Below are 15,302 nucleotides of genomic sequence, written 5' to 3'. Positions count from 1 at the left end.
CCTTCCTGCACAAAAACAATCATACAAGGCATTTTCCTCTTTCCATGTGTGCTGCAGAATGTAGCACACCTGGAAAGAGGAAAAACCAAGGAGAAATAAACATATTTCTCCTTGTTACGCCTCACCACTGGAGGCATACAGATTTGAAGCTCCTCCAGGTTTACATCACTTTGTAAATCTGGGGCAGTGTCAAATTCCATGGGTGCTGCATGGAAAAACGTCATGCACACCTATGGAACACCTCCCAGGTGCAGAGTAAGGCGAAGCAGCGATTTGTGCTATGTCGCCTTACTCATGATTTAGGAGTCCACTCAAAGTCACTCAGGGTGGCTTGGTGTGGCTTTATAAATCTTTACAAGTGCCCTGCCTCATGCCTTTACCACTTTACATGGTGCAAAAGAATGTAGGGCTATCATAAATAAGCTCCTATATGTTCAATTCTATGGGGCTGACATTCCTCTACAAGTGTTCTGTGATGCATAAAATCCATGCACATAAAAATAATCAAGCAAGTACTTTAGGATTGGTGCTCATGCACTTTACACTGCTCCTTGTGACACTTATCATCGTGGCTGCTAATGTTTGATTTTTGTTTGAGTTTATAAGTTTAGTTGCAATCTCTAGGCAAAAATAATGGCACTACTAGATTCATATTTTTGACCCATCTCCTGAATCCATTACATAACAATGCAGTTGTGGGTGTTTTATAACGTTATCGATTGCAGAATATCAATGCGTAACAATATTGAGCGCTGAATATTGACTATCACTATATTATCAAGATAAGTGTACAAGGGTATGCATATATTTATCACTTTTTAACTCCATATCGACATATATTGAAGATCTATCTATATATCGGCAAGGAGCATATGTGAAGCTAAGATTAAGAATTGTAAAGTTACACACACATGCGTACACACACACACTCATATACATAGTGGTAGTCGCTATTCTGTAGTTGATATTGTTGCACATTGATATCTGCCTCCTAATATTGTGACTTTCAACTGTACTTGTGGCTGCCATGATCCTCATAGCTACATAAAAACTCTGTGCATGGGGTCTACAGTACAACAACACTCACAAATTGGGTATATTTGTGATTGTTGAAAATTGCCTAATGGTGGGTGTTGATTAAGGGACAGGTGACATCAATGCTCCAACACATCATTTTAGCTTCACATGGTTATCCCATCATGATTGCTTTCGTTTTGGTCCAATATTGTTCAAGATTTGATAAGATATTTTGCTTATTTATCGTTTAAACAACATGACAACACATTTTTGACCCAGAGGTTCCCTTGCACTAGTTCAATGATCATTTGCAGTTGCTTTTTCACTTTCTGTATCATCTTAACAGTACCAACAAAATTATGCCTGCTGCAAAAATATGCGTACTGATAACATTTTGCACAAAATGTACACTATGGACCACAACTAAGGCATTTCACGACAAAAACCTAGCAGAGATAACCTTGTTTCTTGGAGACAAAGCGGTTGATGTTTTCACTACAGCACAAAATCAATGCTTGTATTGCTGTTCACTGAGTGCGACACAATTTCCTAGGGTTGACATAATGTCTTAGTTTTCGCGTCAGCAGGCAAAGGCAAACACAAGCAACTTTCAAGAGAGAACAACACTGTAATTTAATACTTACCACTTTCTTTTTGCTTGCTGCGAAGCTCCCATTGGACTTGACAAGGACAGTGCAGAGCTTCACATCCTCCGGGTGAGTGCATTTGTCCTAAGGAGCAAAGCAGCAGCACAGAGGTTACAGGCATGTGGCATGTCCCGGCGAGGTTATGAAGCAATATGTTGTGTCAAAGAAGTGGTGCACCAGAGAGAAACTGAGAGCCCTGTGCCACTTTTGCACCACTTAAAGTGGTACATGTGATGTAGGCCTCTCATAAAGATAAAACAAGCCTCGGTGTGGGTTTGAGTGGCCTAATAAATCAGGAGTAAGGCGACACAGTGCAAATCTCTGAGTCACGGTGGGTATTCCCATGCAACACCCATGGAATTTGATGCTGCCTCAGATTTACAAAGTAGTATAAACCTGGGGAAGCGTCAAATCCGTATACCTCTTGAGGTGAGCCGTAACGAGGGGAAATATGTTAAGTTCTCCTCATTGTTTTCTCTTTCCATGTGTGCTGCAGAATGCAGAACACATGGAAAGAGGAAAATGAAAACACTTCGTAGGATTGTTTTTGTGTAGGAAGGTCCCCCTTTCTGCACAAAAACAATCCTGCCTTCGACAGAGGCACCCTTGCATGGTGCAAGGGTGCCTAAGGTGGCACTAGGCTGCCAAAATGGCACCAACACAGGCACAAAGGAGAGGATTGCACTGCATTGCTTAAATTATGGTGCATTCTTGCCCTTTCACTTTGGCATAGGGCAGCGCAGCAAGGTGGCTGGCTGCGCTGCCCTACACCAAATTGCCATAAATGGGGCCCTGAGTCTGGGATAACCTCAGTGATCTTTGAAGAAAATAATGAGCAGTGGTCTTGTGGGGGGGAGGATCAGATATTGGCGCATAACCAGCCTACTCTCCATAGCAACAAAAATACATTTTTAGCAGCTTTCTGGCTGTGAGGGACATCTAGTTCATTAAAAGGGATGACACTAATATTTATCATTGACTACAGTGAACCATGCTTGGGTGTGGAGGATGACCAGATATTAGCCCCTGGTCATCCTGCTCTCTGTAAAAACATAAAATACATTCACTATGAATACCAAGAAACCTCTGGTTGTGGATAATACTTGCTTTATTAATGTGGATGATGCCAACTGTACTTCTGAACTGTAATCCATAAATATGTAATGCAGTAAGCAGCACACTTGTGGACTGGTAGAGTAGAGGGTATGTATCCATGTTCCATTTATAGGAGGTGTTCCTAACCAAAAGTCAGCAAAGGGCAGAACAAGGTCAAATGAACATATGGAGTTAACAAGTGATTGGAGGTGTAAGTGAGTTCTGTAAGCAGAAGTGAACTGTTACAATATTGTGACGTAGTGCTGTTCAAAGAGGGGTCTCTTCAACTCTTACTTGCATTTAATGAGGGTTGGCTCTGATTCATTGGTTTATGTGTTTTGAGACCCTAGGAATAAATAAGGGGAAGACTCGGGGCCTGTTGCCTGCAGACATAAGCTCCTGGCCAGCATACTCTCTATGGGAAATAGAAATACAATTGCAAGGATTATGTTACCTCTGGCTATGTGTGCTCTCTGATTTCTTGATTTATTGTGTGGCACTAATTAACATTTTCATTGAGATATTTCAGACAAGTAGTATTGTTAGACCTGAACCTTTCAGGTAGCATTTCCCCAAAAGTTTTCCTTCAGCCTCCTGGGTGTTGCCGATTCTCTTGTTAGGGCCTTAGGGCCTGCTGCACTTTCCCACTGTAAATGCAGTGCAAAGATACACACACCCTTCCTACACACGTTAGGAAGTGGTGCTTACCTGGACTTAATAAACATGTATGTAGCTTGCCATTGCAGGCTGGTGAACGCTTTGCACTGATGGTGCTCTTAAAGACGTGTCTAGCCTACCATTGAAGGCTGCAGCCCGCAATTGCATGCTTTCTCAGAAGGGCCTGTTTGAGTCACTAGCCATCCTATGAGGACCTTTCACTTCCAACCAAGTATCGCGAGGGTATGTCTGAAGGGATGAAGTAAGTAGTAGGTGAAAGGCAGGGAAGGTGCACCTGGCTGTCCCCTGCCCAGGTAGTGAGGAATACCCATGTGTGGTTTCACTACCTCTAAGGTTTGCTCTTCAGATAGGCTACCATTAGGAAATGGTTTAATTCACTTCAGGCTGCGATAGTGGATGCAGTGGAGCATTTTCATGATGTTTCCTATCATTATATTTGCGAAGACAACCCTTTGCCAGTGGTGAAGGTGACTTTGTCGTAATTCACTTAGTAATGCCACTACTACAAAGGGTGCATTTCTTTGCTCTACAACTATTTATGTGCCTTGGTTCTTCACTCCAGTTCACACTGGAGGTTGGGGGAGCACATCTGGGTATTCCCCTGTGAAAGCTATGAAACAGTGGGCATGCAACTGGAACGACAGACCTCTGCCATTTGTGGGATGCCTGGAGAGATTGGAGGAAGAGGTTTTGACACTTGGCCTCTGGAGCCCGATCATGGCCCTACTAAAGATAAAGATCTGCCTTCCACGGCCCCATGGCAGAAAGGACTTACATTTAGGCACAACATCTGTTGTTCAAAGAGAGACTCTTTGAACCACCCCACATTCAAATGCACACTCCAGTATAACTACTGGTGCCATACTTCAACACAGGATGAGATACGCTTATGGGGATGTGGTACCAGAGGAGAGCTCTGCCACATTGCCAGAGGATGCTGTTGTGCACAAAGAGGACTGCTTCCATTGAAAAGTACCACACACCCTTCCTGAATGGTGTCTGGCCTTGGCCAACTACCTGCTGCTGTGTGACACCTTGAAGTGTGCTCTCCAAGGGCTTGTTGAGCTTGCCCCTGTTCTTTTGGAGGTCTCAGGGACATTAATGATCTCCTAAGAGGGACCCACTCCATCTACTTGTGACACCTGATGCTCGGTGCCCCATCATGTGCCCACATTGTCTGTTGCATTCCAACTGGTAGTGAGGCGTAGGTGTGGAACTAACAATTGTGACTGGAGGTTGTATTGCCTTTTGCACAGCCCCCAATTCTGGCCCGCTTCCAAGGCATGTGGCTCCTGTATCATGAGGACCTTGGCACGCATAAGCATCTCATTGGTGATGAGTGGATTCACTGGTTCTGGGACCCAGCGTTGCCCACTTTGACGATCATGCTCCTGCATCTCTCTTGTGCGACACGCCGACTACATGCTCATTGAGTGCGGTGTCCGAATCACAGGTTGCGACCCTCGGAGGTGGGATTATAACCGTAGTAGTGCCCCAGTCTGCATCGTGAGGCATTGCTGAACTTGCATCTGTGTGTGTGACCAGGACTGTCTGGGGCAACCAATATCAACATGCACCAGACGTTATGCCTCATTTCCTGGGAAGTACAGAATTTACAACTCTTCATTGAGTGTGTGTCACTGGAGCTGTCAGGTGTGACCAATATCGATGTGCACCGGACATTGTGCCTTATTTCCAGGGAGGTACGGAATTTGCAACTCTTGTGTGTGTGTGATTGTAACTGTATGCTGCATCCAAAATCAACGTGCACGGGACATTGTGTTTACTTTCCTCAGAGGTACAGAACTAGAACTCTTTGTTGTGTGAGTGGAATGGTCTGGTGCGACCAGTGGCATTACGCATCCAACATTGTGCCTGGATTGCCTGGGTGCAACTTTGACCAATGTGTATGTGAAAGGGTGCCTCCTGTTTCAGGGAGGCTCCCCTGCTTCATTCTCCATTCGAGTATTCCCTTACTTGGCACTCAGTGTGGCAGACCAACTGCCCTCTCCTCACCTGGCCTTCCCTGATAACACTGTGTTGCCAGGTAGCATTGCCCGGCTTGGGCCTGGTTGGTGGGAATGACTATTAAGTTAATCAAAAATAGGGAGGAGGAATGAGTGTCCATTTGCTTCCCCTGGGTACGTTTTTAGGTTATCAAATGCAAAAAAGGTTTTCACAAAAAATGGACACTTGTAACAAGTCTAAACCATTGGATAGAAAGTTTGTGGTATTCTCAAAAAACGCAATGTGTACGATATATGTGCGGTGTATATTTTCATCCGCCCCTACATTGCAGTTGTGGCAATTATCATCGAATACCGCAAAGTGTAAGGTGCCTGCCTCACCCAGAGGCTCCTCTGGTCTAGGTTTGCAGTATCCAGAGATCCGTGAATGGGGTCAAGTAAAAATTAGAAACCCCAACATAGGAAGAAGAAAAAAGAAAAAAGAAAAATGAGTTTAGGTTAAAAAATAGGTCCACTCCTAGTAAACTTTAATAATGGTGAGGAACTATATTGATTAAAAAGGTTGGTACTTATACTAGATCAAGCTACTGAATCTAGAAGTATGATGTAGTGATTTATAAAAGGTGTCGACATGTTTCAGCCCCCTATGGCTCAACGGAGTCTGTAGGGCTTTCGTCAGGACTAAACGGAACAAACAATACACAAATAGTTACTCACACGATTAGTGTAGTTACTGCAATGGCTTACTGAATCAATTTAGTCAGTGGCCAAACTTTCTCTTATAACCTCATATTAGGTTAAAACGAGGCTTCGTCAGGGGATGCCGGTATTGGAATACCCAGAGCCGCATGGAGCGAAACTGCCGCCGCTTGTGCTGACTCTGCCCCTGGACCTGGTGGGAATGACTGTCTAGGCTGGAGGAACTCTTCAGAGAACAATCAGAAGTGGGTCAAGTGACTGCGTGACCCACCGTGCTTCACAGAACTAGCTGGTGCCAAGAAGGCCCATGGGAACCCCTTTGGTGTGACCATCTATTGCCCTCTGCCGGTGTCTGCTCTGCATCCTGTGGGTGAACTTCGCGAGTGGCTGCCAAAGCACTTTTGCCGAAGGCCTCCTAATTGACCTTGCTGCCTACCCCCATGTACTTTCCTGGGATCCTGACTAACAGTGACTTCAGCCTCGTGTAGCCTAGTACCCCGGAGTAGGATGGTGTGCCTCCAATCCGTAGCTGTAGGATAGTCAGGGTGAGTTGGAGGGGAGAGGGAGACTTGGGGCTACCGGGTCTGCAGTGTGTTGCCAATAACCTGGAGGGAATCAGTTGCACCAAATTAGGGTGCTGAGTGTGTATATGTGCAAGCACTTCCATACTGATTTGTCTGATATCCACTGCACTGCATAGTGGTGCAGAGTGGGTGCGTGTATGGTAGTGAGAGGGGGGAACCGCCTGTGATTCATGACACAGGACGGTCGTGTGCCTGATATGTAGATTTATTGTCAAAAGAGCATTACGTTTGACATTGGTTTTTCCCCGCGCAGCCTCGGCCTGAAGTGCTGCTATAAAATGATATAATTATGTGTATGTACATATTTCTGATATTGTTGTGATCTGGCGTGCACCCTCTAACTGTGTGGTATAGATTTATAAGAATTGTTAGGGTGGGCCTGGGGTGAACAATGTGTTATACCGCATACGAGTGCTGGGGGGGGTCTAGAATAGGATCATTCTCAAGTGTGCATTTTGCTGATGTTATTTGAACACAGCTGGGCCTGTTACTGTTAGTAATAGTTCAGAATATGATTTATGCCCAGGACTACATGACGTTCATGTTGTGTTGATAATTATGTAAGCTCAATGCAAACATTATTTACATACATCACGTGTGAAGTCTCTTTTTGATGCTTACGGTATTTATTGTGAGTGCTGTGCCAATGCTTTACACATTGCCTCTGTGGTAAGCCTGACCTAGCCAAGCAACCCAAGGGTGAGCGCAGATTATACAGTGAGTGTAATCACCAGCCCTTTTGGGAGTGGTAGGTTATACCTGGCTGGGGTTCTGCCTCAGCCAACCGGAAAGTGCCAGTTCCAACAAGTATTAAATGTTTCTTTGGGGTTTTCCCTTCAATGAATGAACACAATATCCCAGATGTAAAATACTCATTGCTTGATGCAGCTGTGATGTAAATGTGGTAGACATTACCATGTGCAATCATGAAGTACAGCTCCTGTGGGAGGAAATGCGATAGTATGCTTCCACTACAATGGGTCCTGGTTGTTTTCGGAAAGATGTGAAGGTGCAGAGTGTGATGATTAACTTGACTGCTGTGTGCAAACCGGGGCAGTGAATTAAGCGAAGCCTACACAGCGGAAAGCATGTAGGTGGTGCTGATGGTAGGTTTCCTCAGAAGGGTCCTGATTTGCTTTTTGATTTACTTTTGGGTTCCTGGTATGAATATAAAGTAAATTCCAGAGTGGGAGCAGCAACCTTGTAAGAGTCTTCACTGTCTTGGCCACCTTTTCCTTCTGAATGAATTCTCTCTTGACTGTGGATTTGTTTGTGTACAGAGCCATTGTGTGTGATTATTAGATAGCTGAATGGGATCCGGAAGCAGTAAAAACAGACAAAGGGCCTGTGCCAATAGTGCCAAAGTAGAACACTGCCTCATTTATTACATGGACAGCAAGCTCAATATTGAGATAATTGCTGCCATATGAAGCCTGTATCATCAACGAAAGGCGCTGGCATCTGAGCAGGGAAAATATTCCCTGGTCGGTTGGTTGCTTACTAGTGTGTACAATACCAAGTCTTGTCTTTCCTGGTGTTTACTGCATCTTTTGGGTCCCGCTGCAGCTAATCTAACAACAAATAATGTGGTTTGGGGGCACATTATGCACAGTAGTTAAAGGACCAATGTACAGTTATCCGTCAGTGAAGAAATTCTAAAATGCTTCAGAGCACAGACGAAAAAGTGTTAGCTCTATTTTGTTTATTTGTGACTGCATATGTTGGTGTTTTAAGGTTTGTAGCTGTTGTTGGGTTTTATTGTTTGCACAGAATATATATTTAGCCTGATGCAAGTCTGGTTTTGTTATATAAATGTATACGACCCTTGAAGTGTAACCCAATATTCACTGTTCACACTTTGTAAATAAAAAAACTAAACAAAGCGTGTGCCCACCTCTCTGCAGGGACATAAATTCTGTAAGTGAGACACTCTTCTCAGGCATCCAACACCAGGATGGGAAACCCTGAACAAAGTCCACCCAAGGCAGTGACTATTTTTTTTTTCCTCCTTGATTTAGGACATCCATACCTCATTTTCTGTTCAGGTCAATACCTGAATGACCCCAGCAAAGAACATCGTTTGCCCCTTAACAAAATAACTTGATTCCATTTAACCCTGACTCCTCCCAACCAACAAACCTTCTCACGATTTAAACCCAAAAGAAAAAGCGTTGTGAATCAAGACCCTACTCCGTAAACAACAAACACAAATGCCTTTAATCTCACTGCAATTTGAGCTACTTGAATCAAGGCCAGGAGTAATAGATGAGCAAAAGAGAAAGAAACGTTGGCTAATTATTATTTAAAATTATTTATTATTCGGACGCTTGTGATATATATTTTATGTTTGAACTAGCTAAGCACATGAAGGTTAGTTTAGGATCAGTAAGCTCACCAACACGTGGGTTATTATTATGAGATGCAGAATTCTGGTAGCGTGCAAAGTACACACAATAAATTAATGTTAACAAGTGGTAACACCCCTCCAGTACCATGCAATTATAAATTAATCCCACAGAATGAGGAATAACTGTGGAGACCTGACTTTACTGGGCAGAATTCCGCAAAGTTTTACTTTTTTCTGGCAGATTAAAGCTCACATTTACCCCCTGCGCTAAGGAGAGGATACATGTTAGCGGAGAGGCAGGTGCTGGGTGGGGTGGAGGAAGGTGTGTTGGAAGGCTAGGTGAGGTCAGGAGGAGTAAAGGAATAAGTGTGCCTTTGCAGCGACAGGGACTTGGACAGAGAAGGCTCATGCAATTGTACCTGCTAGAATTACCAGAATAACGGGGGGCATAGGAACAAGAAAATGCCAGAGTACAGTGCTACGCCACATTTGGTAACACCATGCTCCGACATTTTCAAAACACAGGGATGCACCGTATTTACAAAGATACAGTGCACCTCTGTGTTCTCCCTAGTGCTGGATCTAAAAAAGCTGCCTAGCACCAGAGCAGGCACCCTGCAGCCATGTTGAAAGGGTGCCTACGCAATGGGTGTTGCGGTGAAACACCCACCGCAACTCCCATTGCATCCCGCTTTCATGCTAATTGGTGCATGAAAAGGTGTCATATTAACAAGATGGTGCATTTTAAATGTGGAGGAGGGCATATCACCAGCAAAAAGTCGCTAAAAGTGACGTTCTGGGGGCAATATCCCCTTGTACATATGCCCCTGGAAGTAGGAATATCGGGCCAGTCGTGACCAGGAAGAGCGGTATCACTCTTCATGACTCATAATGAGGGGCTTTGTGTACGGTAAGTAGCAGAGGCACCCAGTATTCCTTTAAACAAACAATCACAGACTTAATTAATTAAGAGAAACCAAGACTGCAAATTCCTAAATGCATTTGTGAATTGAGTACAGGACTGGAAACCTGAAGGCAGATGATCGAATCAGCTCCCCATAAACAATGGTGCTGATTGGATCTAGATAAACAGCCCCTATGGGCCATTTTGTAATAGAAGGGATGCTTTTTGTTTTGCTACACTACTTGTTCCAAAGAAGGCATTCCATCATTGATATGGGAGAATGGCTTCATGCACATAATATAATGATTTACCCTCCTCTCAGGCTCTTGTTACTGAAGCATGTTCATTTGTAAAAAGACCACACAACGTCACTGAATGAGCACCACCCTGACGTTGGCACACATTGGTCATGCACTGGAAGGGAACATCAAGGGTCCCAGTGACACTCTGGGGACCACACATGGGCGGTGTCATCACAGTGAGTTGAGGACAGACTTTTCAATGACTGGTACCCTCCTAACTTTAAACCCAGTTTACTGGTATGACAAGTTGGGCAACTTTGCTTACGTCCATTTAGCGTAGTTTATATTTAAAAAAGAAAATGCAGTGAAAAAACTTGTAAAGCATGTACTTTGCGCGATAAAGCGGTTTAAAAGCTTTCTGCGGCTGGTGATTTGTCGTCTACTTTTAGAAGGTAAATGTTTTTGCTGAAACGAATTTTCCAAGCAACTTCGCTTGTTGGCACATTTATGTGAACATTAATTCTGTCCACAACTGGACGAGCTAGTGTGAAGTTATTGATGCACCACACAGACGCCAGGTACTTGGTTAAATTCTTTATTGCCGGAGCGCCGGGAGCTGCGTCCTAACCACAGCGGTCGGCGCCAATAATCAAGATGGCCGCCTTCCGCTTCCCGTCCCCACACTTCCTGTTCCGGGGACGGAACACTAGACCGCCACTACATATCTCCCCCCTTTATGCAAATAACAAAACATTGTAAAATATAGTCCTTACTTCCAGTTCATGTCATAGTCCTTGAACTTCTCTGGTACCTTTACGTTCCTTCCCACTCTGGTTCTCACCACTTCAATGCTTCCTTCTTCTTCCGGCTCATTCCCGCCCGACCATTTTCCTGCGCCTTCTCTTTCTCTGACCATCACGTCCTCATTGCTTTCTCCCTTACACCCACTCCTCGTTCTTCCTCTTGCACCGTCTTCTCCTTCTCCATCTTCCACTTGCTGCACTCCTTCTTCTACATTCTCGTCACATCTTCCACTACGTCCACTTTCACCTTCATCGCCTACATACTCTGCTCCTTCATTAGTCTCGTCTCCCCACTTCAAGATTTTGCTGCATTTGGCCATTCTGTCCTGTGACCACACTTTCCCGTTACTGAGCAGGGCTGATCGGGCATAGGGCTCCACCACTTTCAAGGGTGGTGAAAACTTGCTTTCTCCCTTTTTCTTTAGGATGGCCAGTTTTACTCGGACCCAGTCGCCCTTCTCCAGTCCTACTTCCTGAGTGTTCCGTCTTTTGTTGTAGTGTGTCGTGTATATTTCTTGTGCTTTCTCCAGATTTCTTCTGACCACAGCTGGTGACCACTTACTCTGCACCACTAATTTCCTCCATGCCATGTTGTCCTTGGTGAAGGCCTCTCTTCCCCTCAAAACCTTAAAAGGGCTGTATCCGGTACTCCCCGGGGTGATCCGATAGGCCCAGATCATCTTCTCCAATTCCTTTTCCCAGTCCAGTCCATCATTAATGGCCGCCTGAATGGTGCCCATGATCACTCGATTGAAACGTTCCACCTGACCGTTTCCCACGGGGTGGTAGATGGGCGTGTGCTTCACTTCTATACCATTCCTGGCGGTGAAGGCAATCCACTTCGCCGAGGTGAATTGGGGCCCATTATCACACGTGATTATTTTTGGGATTCCTTCTCTGACAAACGTGGCGCGTAAGAAGCGTACCACTGCATCCGTGTCCACGTTCTCCATGACCTCCACCTCTGGCCACTTGGAATACTTGTCAATGATAACCACAGCATACTTCAGAGTTCCTGCTTTGTTAAGGATGGGGCCCATAATGTCCACTGCTATCATTTCCCATGGTCCATCTGGTATTGGGAATTTTCCCAGGGGTGGTCTTAGCATGCTCTGTGATTTGTCAGCCTTGGCACATGACTCGCATCGTCGCACATATCGTTCTATCTGCGCATCAATGGCCGGCCACCAGTACGCTTGTCTGGCAAGGGCTTTTGTCTTTGTGATGCCCTGGTGCCCCTTGTGCATTAGAGTCATCAGATGGTCCAGTATGCCTTGTGGTGGGATCACCTTGTCACCTCTGAGCAGGAAAATAGGCTTCTCCGCCAGCGATAGCTCATCTCTTACTTCCCAGTACCTCCTCATTTCTTCCTTGAGGTGTCTCTTTTGCGGCCACCCATGAACCACGTACCCTTTGATGGCCTCCAAGTCGACATCTTCCTTGTAAGCATCTTCCCACTCTTGGGCACTGATCACTTCCTCCGTATCCTGGACGGTGGCTACCACATATCCTTCCCAGTTTTGTTTCTCACAGCTCTCCGCCTCATCCATAGCCGCTGCTCTGCTCAGGAAGTCCGCCACTTTGTTCTGCGGCCCCGGAATGTGTTCCACTTCGTACACAAAGTCCAACAGTCTCAGAGTCATTTTGGCGATTCTTGGGGTCGCGTGATCATGGCCACTGGAAGTCAGTACTCGGACCAAGGGTTTGTGGTCCGTTCTCACTAGGAATTTCGCTCCCCACAAGTACTGCCTAAATTTTTCCATCGCCCAAACCACTGCCAGCATCTCCTTCTCGATAACGCTAAACTTCTCTTCATTGGAGGCAAGCGATCTGGAGGCAAAGCTGACCGTCGACGTTTCTCCATTTTCCGATTTCTGCATTAGGACTGACCCCAGGCCACGGTCACTGGCGTCCGTAGTGAGGATGGACTCCGCACTTGGGTCAAATCCTTTAAGGGGAATGGTGACACTCATCTCCTGTTTGAGGGCTTCAAATTCCGCCTGTTCCTCTGGGCCCCACAGGAATTTGTTCTTTTCCTTCAGCAATTGGCGAATGAAATGTGTTTTCGCGGCGAAATGGGGAATGAATTTACTGTAGTACTCGGCCATTCCCAGGAATGACCGAACATCTTCTTTCTTGCCAGGAGTGGGGGTTTCCAGAATGGCTTTCATGTTGGATCTTTTAGGTTTTATCCCTTTTCCGCTCACCTCACGACCCAGGTACGTGACGGATTGCACACCCAACTTGCACTTAGACCATTCCGCCGTCAGGCCATTGTCTTGCAATGTTCGCAGCACCTTGTGGAGTTTCTCGTTGTGGTCCTGTTTGGTTCTTCCCATTACCAGGATGTCGTCTTGAAAGAACTGTACGTCTTTTACGTTCTTCAGTAGTCTGTGCATCAGCATCTGAAAGACCGCTGCTGCCGATGCCAGGCCAAACGGCATTCTCACGAATTCGTAGCATCCGAAAGGCGTGATGAAAGAAGTGAGATGGCTGCACGATGGATGTAGTCGTACTTGATGGTATGCCGACGACAAATCCACCGTGGAGAACCATTTGATGTCCTTGGTTTTCGCTAGCATCTCATTTATGCGGGGCAGGGGAAATTTATCAATGACAATGTTTTTGTTCAGTTCCCTGAGATCGACACACAGCCGTAATTTACCATTTGGCTTCTGGGCCACCACCAGGGGTGAAAGCCATTCTGCACTCTCTATGGCTCTGATCACTCCTTCTTTTTCTAGTCTATCCAGCTCCGTTTGCACTGCTTCCCTACTGCGGAACGGGATGTTCCTCACCTTGTGCACCATGGGTTTCGCTCCTTCTTTTAGCTTTACGAGGTGCTTGTATTTTTCCAGTTCTCCAATCTGTCCATTGAATACTTTGGGGTATGCCCTCTGCCATGACTCTACGTCATCTTTCCCTTCCATGTCCATTAGCAGGATTTTTTCAATGCCCCCCGGGTTGAGTTGTATACCCAACGCTCCTTGGTCCTTCCAGCTCAGTACAGAGGGGCCTTTCTCCGCGACGTATAGTTTGCAATTTGCGTGGCGGCCCCTGAATTCGAACAGGAGGGGGCAGTATCCCAACATGGGAATTCTCTGTCCGGTATATGTGACCGGCCTCAAATCCATCGGGTGCAGTTTCTCCTCGATCTTGGGTGCGAACTTATATTCCCATACTTGTCTTTGTATGATGGAGATGGGTGCTCCGCTGTCCGCAATCATTTCCATTGGTATCCCGCCGAGGTGCATATTCAGTCTTGGTTTGTCTGTTTCCGCTCCTTCCATTTCCAACACCTGGACATCAATATATAGGAACTCCTCCTGGTCCTCAGCGTCTTCTTGGTCGCTTGCAACCTCTCTTCGCTCTTGGTCCACATAACGGACCGTTGCGCCCTTGGGTTTCCGGCGGCACACCTTCTCATAGTGCCCGAAGACGCTGCAATACGAGCATTTCGCCCTGAATGCGGGGCATGCTTTGTCGTTACCCAGATGTGCAGTACTGCCGCACCTGTAGCAGCTCGGCTTACCCCCTTTATTTGTCCTATTGTCCATATGGTGGTTGTTGTTGTTGTTGGGTCTCCTACCATCTTGATTTCCTTGCATGTCTCTCTGCCTCGGTCGTTCACCTCTCGACGGTGTCATTATCCTGCATACCGTTTGTGTCTCTCCCGCCTCCTTCTTGGCTGCTTGCGCACAACGTCGTGACAATTCTGCCTTCTTGACCATCGCCCATATCTCTTTGAGTGGGGCGTCTCCATTTACCCACAGCTTCTCCTGGATGTGGGAGCTGGACGTGTGCATGATAATTTGGTCCCTGATTAGGTCGTCGTGCAGCGTGTCAAACTTGCATGTGAGGGCCAACTTTCGCAAGGCCACGACGTACTCGTACACCGTCTCACCGCTCCTCTGCTTCCTTTGAAAGAAGTTGTATCTGTCAATTGCGACGCACACGACCGGTCGGTAGTGTGCGTCGAGATCTGCGATGGCGTGACTGAAGACATCTGTGTCCGTGGCACCCCTCTCGCCTTTGACTATGGTATCATACACTCTGATCCCTTCCGGGCCCAAGTTGTGTAACAGTATTTTTTTCTCCTCTTGCTCGAGAACGGTGTATCGCCTTCTTCTTCCAGAGCTTCCAAATAGTTGAGGAAGTACCTTTTCCAGTCTTCCCATTTCATATCTGGTTCTCCGCATTTTGTCAGGAACAGCACCAATTGAGTGAGGGATGATGATTGGGCCGCCATTTTGGGTGTACCTCTCCGGTTGGCTGACGCAGGGATCGTCTGACCAGGCGGGCTCCCCGGCGTTTGCTGC

At 46.1% G+C, this 15,302-nt stretch overlaps 1 protein-coding gene across 1 annotated transcript in view; it reads right to left on the bottom strand.

The window, feature by feature from the left end:
* The window catches only part of DRD2 (dopamine receptor D2), a 1,149,771-nt gene that overhangs the window by 89,090 nt on the left and 1,045,379 nt on the right, over nt 1-15,302 (bottom strand). The window contains exon 8 of the mRNA XM_078682355.1: nt 1,662-1,748. Within this exon, the coding sequence (XP_078538481.1) occupies nt 1,662-1,748 (87 nt within the window). The remainder of the gene's footprint in view (nt 1-1,661; nt 1,749-15,302) is intronic.

The sequence above is a fragment of the Lissotriton helveticus genome, chromosome 3_1, assembly GCF_964261635.1.
Source record: "Lissotriton helveticus chromosome 3_1, aLisHel1.1, whole genome shotgun sequence".
NCBI classification, from domain to species: domain Eukaryota; kingdom Metazoa; phylum Chordata; class Amphibia; order Caudata; family Salamandridae; genus Lissotriton; species Lissotriton helveticus.
The sequence above is the reverse complement of the archived record's forward strand: the minus strand, read 5'-3'. Positions and strand labels throughout refer to the sequence as shown.